This window comes from Callorhinus ursinus, unplaced genomic scaffold, assembly GCF_003265705.2.
Source record: "Callorhinus ursinus isolate GAN/ISIS: 27379988/994484 unplaced genomic scaffold, GSC_fseal_2.0 scaffold26, whole genome shotgun sequence".
NCBI lineage: Eukaryota > Metazoa > Chordata > Mammalia > Carnivora > Otariidae > Callorhinus > Callorhinus ursinus.
Window position 1 is genome coordinate 24,207,654 of NW_027397088.1, and position 26,163 is coordinate 24,233,816.

At 49.2% G+C, this 26,163-nt stretch overlaps 1 protein-coding gene and 1 long non-coding RNA gene across 4 annotated transcripts in view; one reads left to right on the forward strand and one right to left on the reverse strand.

The window, feature by feature from the left end:
- RIPOR2 (RHO family interacting cell polarization regulator 2) overlaps nucleotides 1-11,241 on the reverse strand; it is a 223,248-nt gene extending 212,007 nt beyond the window's left edge. For 2 of the 3 annotated variants that reach the window (XR_003211904.2, XM_025890888.2), the window contains exon 1: nucleotides 11,097-11,241. Coding sequence is in view for 2 of the 3 variants with exons in the window: in XM_025890888.2 (XP_025746673.1) it covers nucleotides 11,097-11,172 (76 nt within the window). In the remaining variant the exon portion in view is untranslated. The remainder of the gene's footprint in view (nucleotides 1-11,096) is intronic. The other variant, XM_025890885.2, reaches the window with a different exon arrangement.
- Nucleotides 10,582-11,774, forward strand: LOC141370109 (uncharacterized). The gene is made up of 3 exons (XR_012373864.1): nucleotides 10,582-10,840; nucleotides 10,931-11,017; nucleotides 11,590-11,774. It is a non-coding gene; the product is annotated as an uncharacterized lncRNA (long non-coding RNA).
- The last annotated feature ends 14,389 nt before the right edge of the window (nucleotides 11,775-26,163 follow it).

The window sequence follows — 26,163 nt, forward strand, 5'->3', positions numbered from 1 at the left end:
GTTGGGGGGTCCTGGTGGGTATGGAGAGAGGCGTCTTCTGGGGAACCCAGCAGCAGCCCTGAACTGCGCTTGGGAGTCTGTGCTGGGGAGGAAAGGGCCCCCGGGGTGGGGGGGGGGGCATCACCACATCCTGCAGCGACTCAAGTGGAGTCGCTCTCGCTCCACCCTCTTCCGCCGTTCAGCTGAGCCTCTGCGCAGTTGTGGGGAAACAGGGTCAGAAGCCACCACCAGGATGGGAACCAGCCGAACAGGGAGGGAGAGGCGAGTCTTGCGGATCAAGGGATCACGAGCAGGGCTGGAACTCCGGAGGCCACAACCCCGCTCTCAGAGGGCAGGCTGAGCCTGCCTGAACTCCCCTAGTTCTGCCCGAGATGCAGGGGGCACCTGTCTGGCCCAAGCCGGTTGTTTGTTCCAGATGAGGCTCTGCTCTGAGCCCAAGCGGGTTGGGTGGCCAGTTTCTCAGTGGTCCTCACCACCCTTGTCTGGCATAGTAAAGAAATTGGGCACTTGGGGTAGATATTCCACAAAGATTTTAACACTTCGCTAGTGTTCTCCTTATGTGTATTTCTCAGCTTCCTGAACATTGAGCAAAGCTCCGGACACACGGCACCCAGTAGATACCACACACCCCCTTTATTGGGGCAGACATTGCCAGCCCTGGAGACCACCTTTGGGAGACCCCCAGAGCTGTCTGCATTTCAGTGGGACCCAAACTTTGACATGTGGGGGCAGAGTAAGATGAATTTTCAAAATAGACTTCTCAGGGGGCTGGAAAAATGGCTAGATTGGGAGTCGGTTGATTTGAGCCGGAGTGCTGGCAAGTGAAAGTTTTAGCAGTAAAAACGAGCGGGGATTGTGAGGAAATGATTTTGAATCTGGGCTGTATTCTGTCACTTAGTAACTGTGAGGCCCTTAGCAAGCCCTTCAATTTGTCTGAGCCTCCAAGTCCTCCCCTGCAAAACGGATTCAATGACCAACCTCATGGGGTTGGATGGAGCATTCAGTGAAAGAATGACTCAGCACCTAGCATGGTGCCTGGTGGGAGTCCTGTCCCAGGGGAAACGGCAGGTACTCCCTGTTGCTCCTTTCTCTCGGAACCTTCGTTCCCACACAAGTGAAAGCGGACAATACAGATCTTTCTACCTTACAGAGTAGCTATGCATTTCCAATGAGAGAATATAGGTGAAATCAGCTCGAGCCACAAAAGCGTAAGGTTGGAATCATGTTTATCAAGTTGACACGCTGGGACCCGGCGTCTGGGCCACACCGGCGTCAGGAAGCGATGGGTTTGTTCGGGGAGTGGGTTTGGTTTGATGTGGGAAGAGGTAAGGCGAGTCCCTGAAAACAGGGTTGTATCTGGGACCGGAAAACACTGCGACTGGGGTGACTGGGCAGCAGAGTGCTGGAAGGGGTACCCCTAACGTGTGATGCAAGACGGGGTGCACAAGACACCGTGGCCAAGCTTCTGGCCTAGGCAAGAAAGGATGTTTGTGTATTGAACGCCAAGATGGTAAGTGGTCCAACTGGCGCCTCACAGATGATCAAAGACCTGGAAGCACGTCCCATAGCCTTGGAGGGGCCGCTCGCCATACCCCACATCACAGATGACATAGAAATGGAGCTTGCACTGAGGGACAAAAGAATATGTCATCTCACCCTGAGGATTAGGTTTCTCAGTTTAAAACCCAAACAGCTTCATTTTAACTGTGAAGTTAAATTCAACTTCAACTTCATTTAACTTCTATTTGGAAGGAAATCAAGTTTTGTCCTTTGGGGGGAATTATAACAATGTCTGGGCTACTCATTTAAAAGCTGGATTAAGGGGCGCCTGGGTGGCTCAGTCGTTAAGCGTCTGCCTTCGGCTCAGGTCATGATCCCAGGGTCCTGGGATCGAGCCCCACATCGGGCTCCCCACTCCACGGGAAGCCTACTTCTCCCCCTGCCTCTCTCTCTCCTCCTCTGTCTCTCATGAATAAATAAAATAAAAAATAAAGAAATAAAAGCTGGATTAAAAGCTGAAAGCTAATGTACATGATCTCCTTAAGAAATCAAGACATCCTTTCACTCTTTTCCTTCTGGCTGCAGGATGTTCTCGCTCTTGATGCAAAACACAACATTTTAATTTGAGTTAGGGAGAAAAAAACGGAGAGAGAACGGGGCAGCCAGAAATCTCCTCAACTCCAGCAGGACTCCTGGGTCCTCCGAGACTGTATCTTAGCTTATGGGGGCCAATACAGCTGTGTGCTGATTCTGGATCTCCCTCTGGTGAGAGCGATCCCCGTCTAGGATAGAGCTTCTACAACCACGTACAGGAGGCTGGACGACTGGTCTGACACATTCTGAACTGTAATCATTTTGCCCCGATTGAGCACCCTGAGTAGGTCTCACCGATACTTCCAGAGTATAGATGAGGCACAGGGGGACTCCAGAGAGATGCATTGTCCTTGATTTGCCTACAGCTTCCCCTGAGAGGGGAACAGATACATGAAGACCATGGAGACCTGGGGGGTTGTCCACTCTGCTGTCTACCCAGGATTCTTGACTAGAAATCTTATCACCTGCAAATAATCACACCTTATAAAGATACAACCAGTAATGGGATACTATCTGTAATGAAGAACAAACATTCATGCCACAACATGGATGAACCTCAAATGTATTCAGCTGAGTGAGAGAAACCAGACTCAAAAGGATCCAGACTATAGGGGTCCATCTATAAGATATTCTGGAAAAGGCAAATGTAGAAGACAGAAAAGAGATCACTGGAGAGATCATTGGTTCACAAAGTCTGGGGAGAGGGGTGGATGGCAAATAGGGCAGGAGGGAATGTTTGGGGGGTGGAACGTCTAGATCTTGATCTTTGGGGTAGGTAGTTAGAAAGTATTCATCAGCCACAGATGTTTGTCAACATGATAGGACTGTGTGCTAAAAAGTACAAGTACTCTTTATAAAAAGTACTCTCTGTAAATCATACCTCAATAAACTTGACTAAAAAAATTTTTTAAGAACAATTAACAAAGATTAAATGACAGATATGTTGAAGTGTTTAGAGCGAAGTGTCAAGCATTAAAAAATAAGATTTGTTGATGGTTCGATAGAGGAATGGAGGTACGAATAGAGAGGAGATAAAGCCAGTAGAGTAAAACATCAAGGATAGAATCTAGGTGGTAGGAGTGTAGACGTTCCCACTGTAATTCCTGCAACTTTTCTGCATGTGAAAATTGTTACTAATGAAATCTTGGAACACATTTAAAGAACAGAGCTCACACATTTCCTTTGTCATTGGCACCATTTAGAGGGGTGCTTGCAAGCCCATGCAATTCCTCTCAGGCCGTGTCCTCTGATGGGCTCAAAACAGCAACCCTTCTGTCCCTTTGAAGCCATCCAGATAGAACGAAAGCTTCCTCTTGGTCCAGAGGGGAAATCTCTTGAGTTTCTTTGCAGCCTCGTTTACATGTCTTTGCTCTTTTCCCTTTAACCCAGTATTAGCAAACAAATTGTCTGTCACTGACTTGAAAATGGAAGGATTGGATTAATTTGGCTCTTTTGGTAGCAAATCCTCAGGGAACAAAACTTTGGGCGGCAGCATTCAGAGCCAGCAAATATCCTGGGCTCTGTTTTCTCCATCTTGCCTGGCTATTCTGTGTGCAGACTCTGGCTCTAGATGTCTCTCTCCATTCTGTGACGGGGACAAGTGCCAAGCCACCCATTCCCAAGCACGAGAACACCTCTGGTGCCTTGAAAACCAGGCACCAAGGGATCAGCCTGCAAGGGGATAGGGAATGTCTTGGTTCCAAGCTGGCATTCATTTTGGTGGGAGAGGGGGGCGGGGCACAAAGATTCGCCCTTTGTAGGGGAATGGTTCCACCCTACATTACCATCTGGGGACTCAGAGGCCGCACCCCATGGGTGCAGAAGTCAGAGACTCCAGGCAAGGTGAATAATTAATCAGATGCTTCAGTCCTCACCCAGTACAACCCATTTTTACAATTATAATCTGTGTATATTTCAGTAAGTCAGATTAGGTGTACTTAAACTGCCCAAACTCTGCAAGCCTGCATTTCCATTTAGCTGTATGGACCCAGTATAAAGATATTTATGGCTCTTGACTGACATAGGAAGGTATTCAAGTTATGTTGCTAAATGAAACAAGCAAGTTGCAGAGCAGATCCGACGAAAACAATACATTGAGTGATTTTAGTGAAAGAAATGTGAGCACTCAGCTGTAGGGTGGTAGGCTGGGGATTCTAGATGACTTCCCCTGTCTCATGTGTTTGTGTGTTGCCTTTATTCTTAGATCATGGAGACAGTGGCTTTGTATCAGATCAAAACAAAATGAACAGGTTTGTTTTTTAGTGTTCCTGCCCAAGCTCATGGTCTTCCCAGTCTTGACAGTGAAGTGCCACTGTGTGTGTGCATGTGTGGACACGCATGCACACACACACACACATTCATACGCAGTTCAACAATTTCTAATCTTGCTATTTCGGAGGAAACCCTGGTGTGCACGTAGGGGGTTATATTTGGCGAACATATTTCGAGATGGTTTCCATTCCCTTAGGATCCTCCTTCCCCCACCCCCAACTTAATAGACTAGCTTAACACTATGGAGAAAATGTGCTATTTTGCTAATTTTCTGCTTCTAACCAGAGACCAAGTTGTTATTCTAGTGATTAACTTTGGGGCTCTTTATATCCGTCTACAACCAACCAACCTGAGAATAAAAGGCTTCAGGATCTGTCACTAAGCCCTGAGTTCTCTAATCCCTCTGCTGTTTTCATTCCTTTTTATTTTTGTTCATTGTAGTTGTTCTGTGTTTCTTCTTCCTCTCCTTCCCTTTGCCCTCCACACCCTCTCTTTTGTCCATCCTTGGCTGGAAACAGCTAAAATATCTGTCCAGATCAATGGACATACAAAGAGAGCACTTTCTCAACCAACAGAACCCCCCTTGAATTATTCACAGTGTCTCCCTTTCTCGGGTTTCCCATCCCTTTTTTTCTCCTCGATAGGAGCTGGAATGGGGCCCTGGGTAATGGCGCTCCTGGACTCAATCATGAAGGCAGCAAGAAGAAGGGTAAGTCTTCTAAAGAAGCAATTGTTCTTCTGGATCATGAGGAAACAGGGAATGCCACGTGTGAAGGTATATAAATAATCCTTACATCAGTATGAATGCTGGGGCCTCTAAACAAAATACAGCCGAATTCTCCCTAATTGGCAGAACTGTGGGGGTAAACAGACGTGGGGAGAAGCTCACACCCGGTAAGGGCGGGGGGGGCTGCCCTCTGTCTGAGCAGAGGATGTTAATGGACAATTTTAGCAGGTGGAAAAACTGGAGCCCAGGAGAATATGTAACTTGGGGATAACAGGGAATGTCCTAAAAGGCTTCCTTCTTCATTTTTTTATGCTCAGGGTGACCTCCTCATTGACATCCTTCCGAATTTTTAAGCTCATGGCTTTAAAGGAGCCAGAAGCCACGAGAGGAATTCTGCCCCCCACCCTGGGGAGGGGGTAGGGTGACGGAGCTGAGAAGGCCAGCCTGGAGCAGCCGCTGTGCCCCAGGGAGTGGACATCCGCGAGCAATGCTGATGGAGCCAGAACGACAGCTGGAGACCGGCGGCGGCACACCCTCTGCTCCAGTCTGGGCCGTCTGGGCGTCAGGGCGCTGGAAGGCTGTATCCGCAGCCCCACGGCTTGCCCCAGCCCGTGCAAGGATCCCGGGGCAAGGAGCCCCGGGGAGAGTCGGAGAGGGCTCCGGTCGACAGCCCATCGGGGGAGCCTTGCCAGGTAAGAGGAAAGCGGGAGCAGCAAGCAATAGGAAGCAGGCGGCCCTGTGAGCTGCTGCTGGTGCTCGGGTGCGGGGCCAACTGCACAGCAGTGGCCCCATGGACCGAGGCGCCCTGCACTCTCCCCCTTCCATGGGCCTCTCTGGCTCCCTGGGACCCGCCCAGCATCAGCTCTTGGCTTCAGCTTCTTCTGGAGACCACCAGTAGTGTAGAAGAGACCACAAGAACTTTCTAGAAGCAGAGCACCCTGTGGGGTCAGGAAGGACGGCTGGCTTCTTCTGTCCTTGTGCAGGACGGTCAGTGGAGGACTGGCGTGGACAACCACGGCCCGGGGACAGGTCTGCAGAGCTCCGCCTGCCGCCTGCAGGCCCTGCTCCGCCTTGCCGTGGTTCAGGATCCCCCACACGGAGCCAGGGGAACAGTGGGGGCAGCCGAACGAGACAGCCAAGTCCCAGTGTCCCTGGGAAGGAAGTCACCAGTATCTGAGATGGCAGCATTCCCTAAGCTTAGCTGTGTAGTGGCTCTGTCACTGTGGTCTTTTCAGGGACACACAGAACTCGATTCCATTCCGTTCCCTGGGGCCCACAGAGGATGTTGTCCTGCGGCCTTGTCCATCGAAGCTCCACCCAGACACAGAGCGAAACCCTTCAAAGAGGGCAAACCAGCAAGTCCCACTCAGACTAAGTTGTCTGGATGGATCTACTTGTACTGAAAATGGCGGCCTGGGGATCCACTCTTGGCAAACACACCATGTTTTCCAGAAGAAAGTTGTTGTCGCACCCCCGGGGCTAGAGTGGTCTTCCCTGGCTTGGCTGGCCCCTCCTGCCTGGGGTGGTGCCCTCGGCCAGACATGGGGTTGGGGGAGGTCGAGGCTGAGGAAAAGGGGCTCCCTTCTCCAGCACGGCCTTTCCCCCAGCCCAAAGGCATGGTGGGGGCACTGGTGACCCGCCTGTGCCGTCCCACGTGTCACCATCACCACCATTTCAGTTCTCTCAGATGTCAACAGCCATCACGCCAGGCACTATGCAAGGAGCTGACACAATTAGGTCTTAATCCCCTAGTAGCACCACGAGGCTGGAACCCTTATGATAGCCCTTTTATGGTGAAGGAAGTGGACATCCAGGGAGGTCGAGTGACTTGCCCACAGACCCGTAGCTAAGAGGTTGTAAGAAGTCCAATCTCCCAGTTTTCAAGGTGGATACACTTGCCAGGCTTCCTTTCCCTAATGTCTCCTAATGTCGGCAGAGTAAAGGAAGGAAAGGTTCGAAGCAGCTCCCTCTCACTGCCCGGACACTGCTGTCGCATTCAGAGAGTCCAAGTGCCCCCTGCGCTATTACTCATACCCCTCTTTACCTGGGGGTGTCAGGTAAGCAGCCGGATAGGGTTTCCAGGGCATGGGATGAGCCCCTCCTCAGTCTGCCCCCATCACGTGTTTGGGTCTTTCTCTGGTGGCCCCTTTAAAAATGCAAACATCCCTGAGAAGGGTAACACATTCTAGCTCTCATCCCTTGGCTCCATTATGTTCCATCCTGCACTACTATGGATTCTAAATAACATCAATATCTCATTACAGACACCCAGAGTGAAAAGAAAAGGAAAGGGGCACTAAGGGAAAATGGACTTTGGGAGTGTTGCTTTTAACAGGGATATAATTTTGATTGAACTTAAACCTTTCCGGAGTACGCTAGGTGCCAGGCATCTTGCTGAGAGTTAGAGGCATACAGAACACGCTCAGAATTGGTTTCTACTTGAGGAGATTGGAATATGGACTGTGTGTTGAATAATATTAGAGGAGCATTGATTTTATTAGGCAGTTATGTAGAAAAAGGACCTTACTTTTTAGAGATGCTCTTACTAAAATATTTAGAGTAGAGATGTCATAATGTCTGCAATTTATTTTAAAATACTTTGGCAGGAAGAAGATGAAACGAATATGGCAAAATGTTAGCAGCTGTTAAATTTAGGTGATAGGTATATGGGATTCATTGTGCTATTTTCTCTACTTTTCTGTATGTTTGAAAATTTTCATAATAAAAAGTAAAAAAGATTTCCAGCAGCTCAAAATCCAGGTTCTATTGCAAGGATGACAGGTTTTGTGATAAGCAGAATCCAAAGATGGCCCCTTGATTCTTGACCCGGGTATATATATGTTCATGTAATTCCCTTATCTAGAGTTTGGGAAAGATTTGTGGATATGATGAGATTTTACTTCCATGATTAGGCTATGTCATATGGGCAAAGATTAAGGATTTTAATTAAGATCCCTGATCAGGGGCGCCTGGGTGGCTCAGTCGTTAAGCGCCTGCCATCAGCTCAGGTCATGATCCCAGGGTCCTGGGATCGAGCCCCGCATCAGGCTCCCTGCTCAGCAGGAAGCCTGCTTCTCCCTCTCCCACTTCCCCTGCTTGTGTTCCCTCTCTCGTTATGTCTCTGTCAAATAAATCAATAAAATCTAAAAAAAAAAAAAAAAATCCCTCATCAGTTGATTTTGAACGAATCAAAAGATTATCCTGGCTGGGCCTGGCCTAATCAGGAGAGCTCTTTAAAGGAGAGATTACAGGCAGCACCAGATACTCTCCGGGTTGGCCTTGAGAAAGCAGAACTGCCATGTTGTAGAGAGGGCCATTCGACAGGGAACAGCAGGGAGCCTTCAGTTGCTGAGGGCCTCGGTCCTACAACCACAAGGAACTAAATTCTGCCAACAACCCTTGAGTTTGGAGGGAGACCGTGAGCCCCAGAGGAGATGGTGGTTCTGGGTGACGCGTTGACCGCAGCATTGGCAGACCCCTCACTAATTCATGCCCAGTTTCCTGACCAATGGAAACTGCAAGGTAATAAATGTGTGTTGTTTTAAGACGATAAACTTGTGGTAATTTGTTACAAAGCAATGGAATACAAATGCAGGTTTTGGCTGTTGAGGCAAATCTAATCGATTAGAAATAGCAGAGCTGGCTCAGAAAGGATTCCAAGCCTGGGAGAGCGCAGTTGAGCTGTGGTTATTGGCAATGCCTGCCCGGGCACGGAAGTGGTGGCACGTCGCCCTTTTATTGCCATTCACCAGTCCCTTTGTGGTTTGGGGAGAAAAGGGTTATTAACTTATTTTTCTCAATGACAGAAAAACCCCAAGGGTTATTCTTGGGTCTCTGAGTCAGAGGGGACGCTGACCTGTGAGAAAAGCCTCAGAGAAAGGGGATGTTTGTTATCAAAGACGGGGCGCCTGGGTGGCTCAGATGGTTAAGTGGCTGCCTTCGGCTCAGGTCATGATCCCAGGGTCCTCAGATCAAGTCCCACATTGGGCTCCCTGCTAGGCAGGGAGCCTGCTTCTCCCTCTGCCTCTCTCTTTCATGAATAAATAAAACATTTTTTTAAAAAGTTATCAAAGACAGAGCTTAGCAATTGCAGAACAATGCCGAGGGCTAGCCTGGTGTTTGCAGCGAGACACTTCTCCATCATTCTTTCTCTTCGGTGTCTTCACTCTGTTTCCCTTTCTATGGCCTCTCATTCCATGGCCTCTAATTCAAATATGCACAGGTGTTCCATGAGTTGGAAAAAATCAACCCAAAACAAAGTCACTTGATCCCCTGCTATTTCTGACTCATGCTGCCTTGAACCCGGCAGGGCTCTTGACCAGCCTGGAGGAGAGTCAGAATTCCCTCCTTCCTCAGATGCTTATGCCAATGAGGTCGGGACCGGCCTGCCTCATGTCAAACTTGGAGGAAGCACTTATTAACACATCACTGTTTCATAGTAAACCCGTGCAGGAACCTTCCCCCGAGGCCCAGACATTAGTCTCATCACTCAAGTAAAATCGCGATAACGAAACAGGTCTTTGCCCCAAATTCTTGTTTGTGGAGGGTTGGCCACCTCACTGTGAGACAGCACAGACCAATCCATCCTTTCTCAGTGACACGAGCCATGGCAGAGGTGTTGTCCGAAACCCGTGGGACCACAGCCCTTTCCCCAGGGAGGCAGAAACTGAAATCTGAACTCAAGTAGGCTCAGGTGAAAGAAGCAGATGAATAAGAAGGTTAAGGCTCTCTGAAAATTGCTCACAGCTCTTTAATTGTATTAAAGATTTTGCTGGGCACAGCTGCTCGTCTGTGGGGTGCCATTTGAAACCCAACCAGCCCAGCTTGGCCCCCTAAGCTAGTAGACCACCACTGTGTTATTTATGTTCCTAAACCACTCATTCCTCTTAATCTGTCCGCACCAGGGTCTTCTAACATGTAAATCTCGTCAACATATAACTAGACTTAAATAACGCCCCGTGATGGGCCTCGAATGAGAGCAACACCTGGCCCTGAAACCAGGGCTCCGTGGCCCACAGTAGTCCCATCCTGCATCCAAGCGTCCTATCGGCTATTTAGCATTTAAAGAGTTCACAGCCAGGGTTTAGACTTGAGAGCTCTTAGAAATTAGCATGTTTTTGCTTTTCTGGAAAATTCAGGAAACCTGGCAACTTAGACCTCCATCCCTCATGAAAGCAATCTGATAACATTGAACAGTGGGTGCCTTTCTGCGGGAGGACATGTGCTCCCCCCTTTCAGCACAGTCCCCACCGCTCCCTGTTGCCTCCTCAGGCTGAGGCCACATGTCAGTTGTAGTTTGTCATCATGGCTTCAGTGTTGCTTTTCTGAGGACAAAGAAGAAAGGGAGCCGTTCCTCACTGCTGTGAAAACCGCCCTGTGGTTCTCAAACTAGCCTGGCTGAGTGTGTGAATTTGCTGACATCTGACGTAAATTACCCTTTCCGGCAACAGACACACGCCAATGTTACTTATTGGTGGGTAATGGTCTGGGCATACATTTGGAATGCTTTTTCCTTCTCAAATTACTTCAACACCGAAATCTCCCTTTTGGTTAGCGTTCCTGTCAACTCAAGGGGAACCTCAGCGTGAGTCTGATCATTTAAGAAACAGATGACTGGTCCTTTAAAGGAAATGTGACTCCCTCGCGTTTGACCCACTCTAACTATATGGTTGTTCCATTCAGACGCGGCATGTTCTCCCCCCCCACCACCAATAAACGAAAGTTCCAGTTCCCACAACGCCTTGACTGGTATAAATATCTGAATTTTCCATCTAGATGCAGAAAGAAAGAGGCCCTCTCGCTGCTTGAAACAAAGTGTATTTCGTTACCCCTAATTAGGATCGAGCTGCAGGAAGCAAACGGGAAGAGAAGAGGAAAACGAAGGCCTTCAGGAGAGGGTGCCCAGGACAACGGAGAAGGGGGCAGGTAGGAGCGTGTGGGGAGGGTGGAGAGAAGGCAGGCCAGCAGCGAGGAGGGGCGCAGGCCACACCCTTGGGACACTCACGGTTGAGCTGCCGCCTCCGGATCCGGTCCCTCCATGGCCTGTTTCTGATCCAGTGCAATCGAGAAGGTAGCACCATGGTCCCAAGGTGAACCTTCTAAAACCTTCTCATGGCGGGGAGCGAAAGGGCGTGGGCGCACAGCGATACGGAAGACAAGGCCAAGTGCACAAAAAAAAAAAAAAAAAAAAAAAAAAACACCCTCTTCTCTTTTTTTGTGTCTGAGGCTTCCGCTGACTTCTTTAATCTTATAACTTGCTTTTCCTTTCCTTCCCTGAACTCCCCACTGGCCTGAAGGCGCTGTGGCGCGGGACTGTGGGGCCCAGCCTCTCCCGGCCTCCTGTGCCATGTTTTATGCATGAAGATGGTGAGGCCGTAATTGATTCGAGCGGAGCTCCTATGTCGGCCCCGCGTCCGAGGAGCTGGGCGCTGGCGGGGGGAGGGCAGGGGGCCGTGTCTGCGGGAAGAATGGCCTGAAATGGGAATCCCTCTCGGCAGGCAGGATTGAAGATCAGAGCTTGGCTGCCAGGAACGCGGGGCAGGACGGCTGGAGCCCGAATCAGGGCAACGGCCCTCACCTTTTAGGGCACATGATTTCTTTACTGCTGGGTCCCTCCACCCTGGCACAGGGCGGGCGAACAATACATATTTGTTGAATAAATGAATGGTTCAGTGATAACCAACCGAAGGACTTTTTGGTGCCCGCGTGAGTCCTTTCCGCCAGTGAACCTGCTTGGCTCACGGTCCTCAGATAGGCTTGCTTGAATCTTCTGGCCCATGTCCCTCACCATGCTTTTCTCTCCATCAGGCACCATACTCCCTCCTCGCCCACCCACTCGTGCTTGGAAATCTCATTTTCCTGTGAGGCATTCCTGGAGCCACAGGGATGGGGCCAGCCCCGTGCACCTGCACCCCTCAGGCTGCTCTGGCCCACAGCCAGATGGTCCTTGTTTGTTCGTTGGTTTGCTTCACTGTGTGTCCGAATAGTGAGGACGCTTCTTGGTGGCAGGTGCTGTGTCGTCCTCTTCCCGAGCTGCCTCGGACTTTGGTTCACTGGGAAACTGGTGACATCAAGGAGCGGCTGGGGCCTTCTGCCTCCCCAGTCTCCACCAGTGCCCCCCCCCCAGACCACCCTGAATAAATATACAGTCTGACTCAATACACTGCATGTCCTCCACGCAGGACCCCAGCTCCTGAAGCCGCCTTCTGCAGACATTGCTGAGCTGCGCCTGTGCGGGGAAGCGCTCTGGATTGTTCTGCCCTGTGCAATGTCTGCTTGCTCCAGACAGCCAACAGCTATTGATCGAAGCCTTAGGGACAGTCTTGCCATGAGGTCCCAACTGGAGAAAAGTGACTCTCCAGTTCCCAAATGTAACCCAAGAGAATGCAGCAGCTGGCTGAAGGCAGAAACCACCCTGTCATGTCTCTTCTGTGTGTCTCTCACGGCCACAGCAGGGGGAGGGGGACGGGGAGCTGCTGAGACGTGGGAGTTGGGAGGGACATCCCTGTGCCTTGCTGGCTTCGGCTCAGAAGGGAAAGAACCTACAGACCTCCCAGGGTTGGTGCGATGAGATGAGGTAAAGTTAAGACTAGGGGTTGGCAGGGCGTGGGATAGTTCCCCAGGAGCTCACTAGTAAACCAGGGGATAAAGTCATTTCCGAAATACCTGGGTGCAAACTCTTGGTAGCCCGCTGACTCACCTCCTGCCTTTGACATCACTGGACCTCAGTATCTTCATCTGTTCGATGGGGCTAAGAACAGCAGCCGCTGCCTTAGGGTTCAGCTGACGTCACGAGTGGATACGCGCCACGGGCTAAGAATTGTGTTCAGCATAAAGAAATCGCTCCTTGTTGTTGGCTAGCAACGCAATTTCATCCAAGTTGGCAAACTCCCTGGGCCTTTGGTTCTTTATCTGCAAAACGAGGGGGCCTGGGGTACCTTTATCAAGAATCCTGAGTATTCGTTTCCTAGTGCTGCCGTATCACAAATTACCACCAATTTAGTGGTATAAAGCAACACATATGTCTTACCTTACAGTTGGGGAGGCCGAGGTCTGAAGCGGGTCTCACCAGGCTGACAGACACCAGGGTGTCCGCAGGGCCCCAGGGGAGGCCCTGTTCCTCGCCTTTGCCAGCTTCTAGGTGCCTTCTGCAGAGAGTGCTGAGCTGCGCCTGGGCGGGGAAGCACGCTTGAATCTATTTCCAGGTGATCTTTGTTAGCCTGAGGGACCACCACCCCGTGGGAGGGGACAGTTTACACCAAATACAGTGACTCAGCAACTGACCCTCAATTGGGGTCACCTGGGGCTTAGTGGGGCGAGACAATCACCACCGGACCCTGAGGTGCCTGCCTCTGAAGCTTCGTTTTCTGAAGCAGGGGGAGGGGAGAGACCAAGACCAGGACAAAATCTATGTAAGGTAGCTACTGAGAAGGTTGTATGGACTGTTGCAAGTGGACACAGGCCCCTGGAATGACGCCGGCCGTAGAAGAAAACCTCATATCTGATGAGGGCCTAGGAATGGATGTTCTCACAGTCTTGTCTGCACCTGACCCCCACAATCGTTCCTGGCAACGCATTTCTGCTCTACATGGCGCTTACCATAAATCAGATCAGGTGGCCGCCAACGAGACACATGAGTGAAGAGGAAGCTCAGAGAGGATGCTCGCTTCCGCCACCTTGGTTCGCCATGGACTCTTCAAAGGCTGTGCCTGCAAAGAACTTGAGCCTATAGTATGTGATACAAAATTAAGCATTTTTTTCTTCTCCTTTTTCTTTTGCCATCAGTATCAGACCTTCTTTCCTCCTCATCAAGCCGCACATTTCCTCAAGCCTCTGCAGCATGAGTCACTGCTTTTCTGATGCACATAATTCACAACAGCAGCTGAGGGAGAAGAGCAGGTCAGAGGGGGGTGGAAAAGTACAGTTAAGTCTGAAATGAAAGGCAGTTGAAAAGTTTGCATTTCCTCTTCTCTAGTTCATTTCAATGCAGATCAGCCGTTTGCTCGTTATAATCACGGAGAGACTGGGTTTGGGGGCAGGGGGGGCCGAAGCAAAGAGCAGAGGACTCGCCGCCATGCTTTCTCGTGCTTTCGGGTCACACTGGCCGCACTCTGGACCCATAGCTCCCACCATATGGTTCTCTCTTCTGACTCCTCGAGCCTCACCTTTTCCTCCATCAAGCACATATTCATGCATGCCTGGAATAAATGGTCTGTGGAGTGTTCTCCTCCCCGGGAACATTTTCATTTGTGCTAAGTGTCAAATATCAATTTTGACTCTTCTCTGGGCCCGCGTTGCTATGAAATTTTCATAAGCTGCAGAATTTCATGGCAAACACAGATTCTGCTAGGAGCAATGTGTTTAAAAGAACACGGGGAGGGGGGAAGCATAATTGTGAGATCCTTTCTTCATTTTTTCCTTCAACTCATTTTCAATAAATGGAAACTCGATGTCACGTTCAGGAGAAAGCAGGCCAGCATGTTTATTTCTACTTGAAAACTGTCCTGGGGAGAAACAGACCTTTAAGGACTCAGTGGAGGATGGAAACCGCTGAGACAAGGCACATCATGCTACTTTGAAAGCAAACCACTAAGGGAAAACTTGGTATTATTTTTGAGTAAAAGCTCATCAAACACCAGGAGGAAAGAATAGCACAGCACTTAATTGGTTTGTCTCCTGCCACAGATGCACATGCAGGACATAGGGCTCAGCTTGTGCCCTGGAAACTGGAAAGGGAATAGGAACCAGGTCCTCGCGATGGCTCTCGGGCTGGCTATCTACCCACACCCATGGAGAGCTTACCAAGAATTAGGCTTTGTGTTGCATGCTTTAAGGAGATACATGCTTTTATTTCATTTCCCCCATGTTCTTATTAATAAGTAATGAGAGCAATCGCGTTTTACAGAGAAGAAAGTGAAGCCCAAGAGTGGTTGCTCTAGATAGTAATTATTGAATACGTGCTTTGCATTTATTAATTCATATCACTGTCATGATGATCATGAGCCCATTTTGCAGATGGGAAAACCGAGGCACAGAGAAGTTCAGTGATTTGCCACGATCACACGCCTAGCAAGGGGCTGAATGGGATATGAATTCAGATAACCTGGCTCTGTGTTTAACCACAGCCTATATTAACTCTTCAGGTCAAGTAATTAAAAAGCACTGCCATGTAACCGCACACCGAACGCCATGTACTCAGTGCTTCTGAAGTTTGGTGCGACCAGTGCATTTTTGAAATGCACACCATGTAGCCTTGGCAAAGAGAATTATGGAGTAATAAAGAATTGGACCATTTGGCAACTACTAGAGACCTTTCTTAGACATCATGTCCAAAAGTCTCATTTTAGAAAAGATGAAACCAAGGCTCAGAGAAGTCGCGACATGTAGAAGTTTGCACGGCAGGATTAGATGGGTGGATCCGGGCCACGCCTTCATCCAGCCCAACCCTGAACCTCAACACTGTGTTTTTCCCACTGCTGCTGAGATGTGATTTCACAGGTGCTCTGAGGCTCAGAACATTGTTGGAGGATGGTGTCTGTGGAGCGGAGACAGAATTGTGAGTTGGCCTCTGAGGAGAGAAGCACGAGGCTAAAGAGAGGCCAGTGCCTGATTTTCCGTGCGCTCTTCTCGCCCCTCACAGCCCGTCACTGCCCTGTCTCCCTCCCCGCTTCGTCCCTGGCACCGGCTCCTCCATAGCCCTTCCTGGCTCGGTGAGGAGCCCCACCTCCCGCCCAGTTGCTGCAGCCAGCGAGGTGGGCCCTCCTCCTTGCTCTCTGCTCCTCCTGCCCCACGTTCAGGGGTTCTACTCCCGGTCACCTCTCCGATCTGCTCCCTAGCCAGCCCCACAGTCCCTGTCCTGGCCCAAGCCACCATCACCTGTCACCCGAACCACCTGACGACGTCCTCCTTGGGGTCTTCGTGTCCCATTTTGGCCGCCTGCTCCAATCCACTTGCTGGTCATAACCGGAGCCATCATTTGAAAATCCAGGAATGACCACATACTGCCACAACTGAAAGCCCTTGGGGAAGGTGGAGGACCCTTGGGACAAAATCCAGATTCCTTAACCTCGTGAGCTAACTGTTTCCATGAGAGCGGAGAGGAGGAGACAGGAAATGAGGACATTCATCTCCGAGGCGAGACACCAGGAGTCCAGCTGGAAGGACTCATCGTCCCGGGCACAAGACAGGGGATTGCCCGTGCATGGAGTCGAAGCTTCAGGAGGCGGGGTCCAGGATGGCACCCAGGGAAACAGATACGGGAATCACTCAGCTGCGAGCCCGTTGAGTAGCGGACCCCAATCTGTCCCCCAAACCCTTTAAATTGACCATCCTTGCCAGGCCTCACTGAAGAAGAGTCTTATTTTCTTCTGTAATTAAGGACCCAGATGTTTTAAGTTTCACAGTAATTGATTATGCAAAGAGTGACAGGCATCCACGGCCTCTCTGTGGGGACTAGAGCAAGGTCGCTGTCTCAGCTACTTCAGCAGCCGGATGGAGATGGAAGAAAAGTATCCGGGCAGGGTCTGTCTGTGTCACCTTTGGGGTCGCTTCCTCTGGGGATCCTCAAGATGGAGACAAGTATTCCCTTATTACAGTGAGTCACGGAACTTCCAAGTCTTCTTGGATCTCGATGTTAGGGGTCTGGACCCTTCTCAGCCTCGTCAGAAGAGAAGGGATAAACAACGCCGTGATCTGAAGATGGCTTCTCTCCTTCTCCCCCGAAGTAACGTAAGAATCAGAACTTCCCAGAACTCAGGAGCTGGACAGACCTAGAGGTCGCTGCCCCACCCTTCACTTCACGGAAGGCAAAGCAGAGATGCAAAGGACAGAAAAGTCTCGTCAATGCCACAAAGTCAGTTCGTTCCTGAGGCAATCCCAATACCCCATGGTTCCGGCGCATAGTTCAGGGCTCTCTCCACATGCACAAGCCATTACAAATCGGTCTTCCCACATATGAAATGCACGCATTTCTCAGCAATGTTTGGAACATTCTATTTCATGTGCGAGCAAACACCGTAACAAGGACTGTATTTTAAAATGGTGCCATGAAATCAGAGTCTCAAAACTTTCGCACAGCTTGATCCCGGAGGGATATTTATAGGATGGGGGTCGCGTATATTTATATGTATTTTTGGGACGGGGAGGGAAGAGATGGAAGGGAGATAAGGAAAACAACAGGGAGGGGTGGTTTCTCCTTGATGTCTCTGCCAAGGGTCCTGGACTCACAAGCATCTGTCCCACCTGCTTGAAGGAGCTCGTCCAAGTAGCCCAGAGGTGTTTTCTTCCCTAGGTTAATCCAATTCAGATTTTTTTAATGTTGTAGGCACTGGGCATATAAAGATGAATAAAACATGGATTTGCCCTGGAGAGCTTAAAATCCTGTGGGGAGTGCAGACAGATTCACAAACAACTAGATGGCCCGATCCAATGGGGTCGGTGTTAGAGGAGGCCCACTGAGTCCTTTGGGAGCCCAGAGGATGACGACATGATTCTAACAGGAAGGGGAAAGCCAAGGCAGGTCTGGGAAGGCGGTGGAATCTGAGCTATGCCTTGAAAGACTGGAGGAGATCAAGAAGGCTCCCCTTCTTGAGGAGAAAGGCCTGGCAGACCAAAGACTCGTGTGCGTCCGCACCGTGGGAGGACATGACAGGCAGCAAAAGAAGGAGGGAAGGTCCAGGGCAGGGAGTGCAGCCTGAAGGGTAGGGCTGTGGGGAGGCTCCACAGTGGGGGTGGGACAGACCCTTCTAGTCCCAGAAAAAGGGGACTTGTTCTGCATCCACGGGCCTGCCCCACCCCTGCGGTCTTTTGCCTCCTCCTCAGAGGTCTCACGCTTCCCCCCCTCACCACAGTAGGCTCGACAACAGATATCAGAGATGCTCCGTGACAACACAGGGTGTGGCCACGCAAGGATGCCAAAGGACGGTGGTATCTCGAGAGACCAGGAGCTGCCCCGGGGCATCTTGGAGAGGGCGGGCACAGCCTTAATGGAGTCGTCTTGTCCCAGGGTGGGGTGTTTTAAGGTCCAGAGCCTAACTGAGAAGCAAGGCACCCAGGGAAGACCCGTCTGTAGGAATTACCTCACACTAAGCAAAACCTCAGCAGAAAAACAGAAATCAGAAAGGAAATCCATTAATGTACAGAGAGGAAAAGAAACTGACAAAATGAAACCTTTGGGTTAACTGGTCCAGATATTTAAAAGTGAAACTTTTAAAACATAAAAAACATAAGCATTGTGCATAGCACATGGCAGACATTGTGCCAAGTGATCCGGGGGCATTTTCTCCTGCATACCTGGAAAGCTTAATTATCATCAGAAATTTGCTGGGTGAGAGTAAAATCTGAGCCAATGAGTTAGTTGGTTGATGTCAATGGTTAGTGTCATGGAGTTAGGATAACCCGTTCCTCCTGGTTTGCCAGATGTGAGCACTGCCAGGCTCATGTCCTGGGAACCCCCTGGTCCTGGGTACACTGGAGTGGCTGATTGCTCAGAGTCTCTCTCTCTCTCTCTGTTTTAGGGTTTACTTGTGGGAAGAACTGGACAGCTGTCTCATCAGGCCCCTTCTCTCCCGGACAGCTTCGGGTGAACACGGCCCAATTCCAATTTCCCTATCTTACCGTTCTTTCTTACGATCCTGCACTTTCTTCCTACATCTGATGACGTAGGTTCATCTTGAGATCATTCCCTCTCCCAGCGCGCCTTCCTACTCTGCGGGGGTGGCCAGTGCCAGCATTCTGCAGACTCACCTGCCCCCCGGAGTTCCCTGTGTGACTCGCATCTGTCAAGCAGGACCCCCGATGTGAGTCTGGTAGAAGCGAGTGGGAAAAGCAACTCGACGGCCTCATGTCAGAGAGTGGACTGTGTGGCAAGCATAGTTGATGGTATTCAACCCAGGCCAGCGGGGGCAGGGCAGCTGGTCGACTCAGAAGCTTCCTGATCATGGTGGAGGCTTGGTGCTTCTGGTCCCTGCCCAGCTCCCTTAGCTGGCCTGTTCTTCTGAGTTCAGACAGTGCACCTTGAATCCTCCCGATGATGTTATGAGCTGTCAGCTACCACTCCCAACACTCTTTTTTGCATAAATTAGCCAGAGGATCCTGCAATTTGCAATCCCAAACCCGCAGACTGGTAGAGGGTAATTAGGATGGCTGGATGCCATCACCCACAGCTTAATAGTAGCATTCTGGAATGCTTGCATTGGAAGGAAATCGGAGGCCGTATCCAGGCTCTGGGAGAACACCCACTCTACGGCCTGGGGCTCTCTGTTATGGCACCAGAGAGAGGAACTGCAGTTGGGCCAGACTCCCACCATCTGTGGTTGAGACAAGGGACAGAACCATGTCTTTTCCTCTTTTGTTTTACAATCATACCATCCTGTGTATGGTATCTTCTGCTAAGGCGTGGACTTTGTCGGTGTAACTCTGGAAATCAGAGATGTTAGACCTATTTCTTTACACCAAATCTGTAAAAATAGAAGCTATGATTCTCTTTGATGTCAAGGGTTGAATAAATCGTTGGTGTAACTTTTTGAAGAATGTAAATGCTCTGTTGAAAATTTCTTGCTCAGCAAAGATAAGGAGATTCAGAATATTTACATTCCAGTATACATTGTCACTATATATGTCCCTATGTGTTACAGTATGTGTGTATTACATGTAAGAGTATTATAAACAAAGTGGCTACAGAGAAGGAATGAAGATCTTTAAATCTGTATAGATTCTATTTCTTACAATCCTAAGTTCCCTTTATTAGTCAGTAGTTTAAAATAAAATTCGGTTTAGTCCTCTATAAAGTTTGTAATATGTGCTTGCAATAGGAAATGATAGGAAATGATATTTGTTACACTGGCTGTAGACTATGACTATTACAGGAAACAGAATATTCTTCCTTAAACTATAAACGAAGTTATCAGCCTTGTGCTATTTTTTCTCCCACTGTGTACGTTGCTTGGGTTCCTGTTGGACACAGAGCACCTCGGCTGGCTCTTCTCACAGCTGGAGAAAGAAAATAAGGCCACTCTGCCTGAATCCACAGCACAAAGCATAATTTCTTTGACAATTCCTAGAGTGTGGGGTTCCTCACCGTCTCTCCCTTGTCCCACCTCTACCCGAAAGGGCTCATCCCCTGGGGGATTTTCTCTCCTAGGGGCACGTGTACTTTCAAACTCAGAGGGTGCAAAGATGAGGCCCCCTAGCTGCTAAGGTGGCATCTCCTGGCCATTGCCTGTTTCAATACCTGTCGACGCAAAATGAACCAACCTTTTCAAAGAGAAAGGAAGAGAGTTTTATCCTAGCCCAAGTTAGGACAGCTGCCCGGGATACACAATCTTCACAAAGAAGAGAGTGCTCTGGGGAAGGAACATTTGGTCTGGGGTTATATATGGTTTGTTGTTGGGTTTTTTTTTTTTTTTTTTTACATGAAGAGTTACAAATCATCAGGATGAAAGACATTCCAGAAAGTTACAGACTTTATCTTATGTTTTTAGTATGTGCAAGTCTCTATGACTTTAATCTTATGGGAACCAGGGATGTTTGTTTTTCTTATCTTTGTGTTTGGAAGGGTCCTTTTTGGTTATTTCTTTATTTTTTTTTAACGAAGCAGATGTACAAGTAGGCTTGGGGCAGAAACAGAGACCACGCTCTGAGGTTTTGCTCAGTCATTCTGACCTTGGTAAACGTTAGAGTGGAGCTTCCCCTGGATCCCAGCAGCAGGGCCCACAAACATGAAAAGTTGAACGTTTCCTTTAGTACACCCAAGAGTTGGGGGTACCTGGGTGACTCAGTCAGCTGAGTGTCTGACTCTTGATTTCAGCTCAGGTCATGATCTCAGGGTCGAGGGATGGAGCCCCACATTGGGCTCTATGCTCAGCATGGGGTCTGCCTGAGATTCTCTCTCCCATGCCCTCTGCCCCTCCCCCCTTCGTGCTCTCTCTCTCTATATATAGATAGGTAGATATAAATAGATATTATTAAGTATATAATATATTATATTATATCCAAATATAGATACAAATAAATAATAAATCTTTATTACACCCAAGAGTCCAACCTGGGTGAAATGGACAGAAAGGGAACTTCTGGAGCTGGAAAGAGCCAAAAACAAACTTCAGTTTTTTTCTCACTTCATCAAGAGCAGGTGTCCTCCCTAAGAGTCTTTTCCTTGTAAGCAATAGCAATCCGCCATAAACATAACCTGAGTGTTGTTTCTTTGAAGCAAGCGGAAGGTGGTTATTGTAAGATGTTAGGACAAACGTTTCCAGCAGGTGTGTGAGGGAGAGGACTGCCACTGGGAACCCGGGCAGCAATGGATCCGCCTCCACCTGGCCTTCACTTGCCACAGAGTCTAACCTGGGCTTCTGGGTGCTCAGCTGCCTTCCTGGCCTGATGGGCAGCACGTGGCTCTGGAGTTAAACCAGAGGACTAAATCCTGACTGCACCTCTTCAAACTACGTGACCTTTACTCAAGCCACTTGAGACGTGAGTGTCCTGGACCTTGGATGAGAACAGCTATGTTCCTACCCCACAAGGTTGTGTTGAGGATCAGATGAGCTCATCCATGTGAAAACATGCCTGGTGCAGAGCCAGCCCTTAATATGTATTAGCTATTAATCTGGTTATATACTCTTCTTTCTCCCTGTGGATTGGTTTTTCTCTGCTTCACTGGGCCTGCGTCCAAGCTTGGCCACCCCACAATGGCGACCCCACTTCTAAGTCCACACCACGCCAATGCAGGCTAACAGCCAGACTGGAAATGATTCTCTCAGTCTCCAAACCAAAATCTCAGCAGAAAGAATCTTCTTGACTCGGTTGTGGTCATGGAGGCAAGTGAAGTCCGCTATGAAAGGTTGAGTTGTGTGCATGTGGGAGAGTGGGTGGCGGGTGGGGAGTGGAGAGGATGGTGGTCGTTCTCAAAGAAAGAAAGGGTATCTTCACGGCTCATTAATCTTCCCCAGAAGGGGGGGCCCCAGCAACCCTACGTTTTGTGGTGTTTTGTGGTAAGTCTTTATTGAGCACTGTTGGTGCCCATCCCAGATACCAAGTGTCCTTTTACCGTATCTGTGTGTGACTTGCCCCTTCAACCCCTGCTTTGTGCTTTGGCTCCTCACTGCCCTGGATCTATGGAGTCATTCTGCTCATAAGTGCAGAGAGCCAGAGGGCCTGGAAGTCTTTGTCTTCCCTTCCTCCAGGGCCATCCACAACCAGGGACTGCCAGCCGCCTGTGAGGGGGGTCTGAGAGCCCAGCATCCTTGCCCCACGTGGGGACACACTCTGAGGCGTAACTTACCCCACAGCGATGCCCTGGGGGCTCAGGCGGAGGCTGGGGGTTTGCCTGAGGTGGCACTTTGCTTGGGTTCTTCCCCTTCTCTGTCTGGCCTCCCCCTCCTCACTGGCTTCCCCTTGGAAGAATTTCCTTAATAAATGACTTACACATGAGTCCTGCTCTCAGGATCTGTTTCTGGAGCTCCATTTAACAATCCCACAGATCAAAAAACTGAGTCTGAACTCATTTGTGAGCCACTGATGAATGTAATTGATGTCCATGCGAAAAGAATTCTTTCACTGCTCGGAGATTTGATTTTGTTTCTCAGCCTTGCTTTCTTCACTGGGTCCCACCCACCCAGAGGGGCTTGCAGAGGAGCCCAACCTCTCTGCCTTCAGAAAGCTATCTTCTTTCAAAGAAAACAAGGAGGACAGCCACTCTTATTAAAAAAGAAAGAAAGAAAGAAAAAGAAAGAAAATAGAAAAGAAAGAAAAGAAGGTTGGCCTGGTATGTGACCTGTTCTTTATTCCCCTCCCCTCCTACCAGCTGGGAGAGCAGTTTTAACTTTCAGAAAAACAGACTCTTCCTGCCAAGTCCGGCCACCTGTCTGAATGCTGAACATGGGAACACCAAGAAGCTGCCACCTCAGCTGGTCCTCACAGAGCACTACTCCTGACTGGTACTATGGGGGTTGCCGCTGCTGATTACAAGGACAAGCCATCCGGGCGGCTTTCCGTGAGAAATGTTCTCGCAGGGATGGATCCTACGCAGGGCTGGCCATTACCTCAGGCCTCGACAGCCAAGGAGCTCTCTGTTGGGCTGACAGAGCAGTCCTTTGAGCTGGGCCAGTCTCCATGCCAGGCAGACAGGACAGATACTGGTAGGGGCGGAATCTGAGTGTCCCTAGTGTCTAACCCCACTTCAGAATATTCTGGCCGCCTCGGTTTGACACCAATGACTGAAATCCCACCACACCGATTCATTTCTTTGGGCTGAAGACATGTCTGTTGTTAAAATGTAAGCCTTTCAAGAGCGAGAACACAGTTCCCTGTGACATTGACCAGGACTTTCTGGGTTTGCAAGCAATGGAAACCTAATTCAAAATGGCGTGAACATACAAGAGGATTTAATTGGCTCAGTAATGGGGGTGGATGTGCCCCAAGCACAGCTAGATTGGATGCCAGAACAATGTCATCCCAAATCTATCTTCTTTCCTTCGCCAGCTTTGCTATTTCTCTGTGCTTGCTCCATTCTTAGGTGGCAAAGACACTCCCTACTGCCCTAGTAACCGGGGAGGAAGGAGCACCTCTTGCCCCATCAGCCCAGCAAAAAATCTCAGGCCTGCTTCTCATTGGCTTAAGTCAAATCATGTGGTTTCCATGAACCAATCATTGTGGCTCTGACTGATGAGGTCTCAGTCACGTACCAGTCGCTGGAGTGGAGAAGAGGAGTCAGCTCTGCCCAAAGAGTGGGAGGGAGTAGTTCAGCAGAGACAACGCCAAGCACTCTTACCAAGAGAGGAGAGAATGGGTAATAGGAAGACAAAACCAGCACCTGTCCACCATACTTATGCTCGATTTTCATACCTCCACAATCATGCCGAGCAAAGAGCAGTGCCCTGAAAGATGAGGCATTGCAGAGATCACAAAGACAAGTCCAGAGCAAGGGGTACCATATTGGAAAACCAGGTTGGGGTGGGGGACACTGCATGAGGGCACCTTGAGTTGCTAGGGGGCAACCCAGATACACATAGTATCTTCTTAGAAGCTGAGAAAATGTCAAGGCCTTGGGAAAAGCAGCACTTGAATTCCAAATAGCTTGACAGGTTTGGGCAGGGGGCTGGTACAACAGCTCATGATTCATATTACTAGGCTGCCCCTGACTTGTAAGCTTAGCCTTCAGCCTTGTTTAACAGGAATGAAATACTCTATGAAGATCTTCCATATCATAATCCCAGGATCCTTCACCATGCTTCATGTGGGGTATTGGTGCCCAGCAGAGATAACTGTGATAAAACCAGGAAGGGCATCCTGTCTTATTAGCTGCACCAGCCATCACCTCTTTTTGACTAACAGGACTCACAGACAGCTAACAGTTACTAAGCACCATATTATAACATCCTCATGAGGTCTAGCCTCGCAGCACCCTCTGCACATGAGGAAGTAGGTCTTACAGAAAGGTGAAGTGATTTGCCGGCCAGCAAGTGGCGGACCCAGGATGGAGACACCACTTAACTTCCTTAAACCCCAGGCCACCACCAAGAATTTGAAAGCGGAGGTAGCTGGGGAAGTATGGAGGGATGAAATTTAAAGTAATCAGCAGGAAGGGGTAGGGAAAAAGTCTGGGTGGAGAGGACATGGCTGCTGACAGTCTGAACAGAGGCAAGGCGCCAAAAGATTATGAAAACATGCTGCCCTTTATTTGCCGAAGATGACACCACTGTGAGTAGGATGACCACATAACTGATTGTCTAAACCAACACCGTTGAGAAGGAGAGGACACTGTTAATAATTAGGCTAGGAAGACTGTAACAAATCCAGACCAGCGTGGGCAAACGAGGACTCGGGGTCCCTCTAACCGGAGTTAGGCTATCTTTCGATAGTGGTGATGGTCACGCGTGGATTCATCCATGACCCCTCAGCCCCTGCACCCAGCATCCTTGTGTGGGCTGCAAGATGGCTTGGGAGGGATGTACCAACTGGCCTTGATCTTTGAGGCCCTGGGCTCTCACCAGTTGAGTTCACCTCTACACGCCATAGAGGCAGGGGACAAAAGACAGCATGCAAATAATTAATTAACTTATTTAATTAAACCAATGATTAAGCAAGGCAGTGTGGTAGAGTGGTTAAAGGATTTCCCTTTGAGGTTTGGGCTTGGATCTCACTTTGTGAACTTGGGCAAGTGTCTTTCGGGCTCAGATTCCTGATCTGTAAAATGGGAATGAGGGTACAGAATGCCGGAGCTTTTACTTCGTCTTGGGCACTGGGCTAAGCCCTTTATGTAGGTACTTAATCCCAGCATCATTACAACCTTATGAGGCAGGTACCAATATTATCCCCATTTTGCAGACTGGGGCAATGAAGCCCAGTGCACTTAAGTAACTTACTCCAGGTTGTACAACTAATAAATACCTGTCTTTTTTCCCCCAAAGATTTTATTTATTTATTTGAGAGAGAGAGCATGAGCAGAGGTAGGGGAGGGGCAGAGGGAGAGGGAGAAGCAGACTCCCCCCACTGAGCAGGGAGCCTAACTTGGGGCTCCATCCCAGGACCCTGGGATCATGACCTGAGCTGAAACCAAGAGTCGGCTGCTCAGCCAACTGAGCCACCCAGATGCCCCTAATAAATACCTGTCTTATGGGGGTTTGGTTTCAGTGACTAAATGAGACAACACTTACTAAAACCTGAGCATATTCACTGAAAGCCAACACAAGCCATGGATAAACTGTTAGTCTTTAATGATGATAATTTAGGATTCAGTATTATTGTTATCTTATATTTGTCATCTTACTAAGATGGGTCATATTTCTAACTCACCATATGGCAGCAAGATCCTCTGAATAATAACCTTTAATACTCCTTAAGACCCGAAGAGGACAGCATTGTTGACATGACCCATCTGAGAACCTCAAGAATCTGAAACATCCACGCAGTTCTTGCTGCAGCTGGGAAAGGGAAATATCTACAGGTATCCTTAAACCCAGACAATTATAAGAAAAAAAAAATCCTCTGTGGGGAGAAGGCAGATGTGGAGAGAGAGAGAGAGATAATCATCTGCCCCAATTCCTCACAAAAGTAGGCTTGTGTGCTGGAAACAC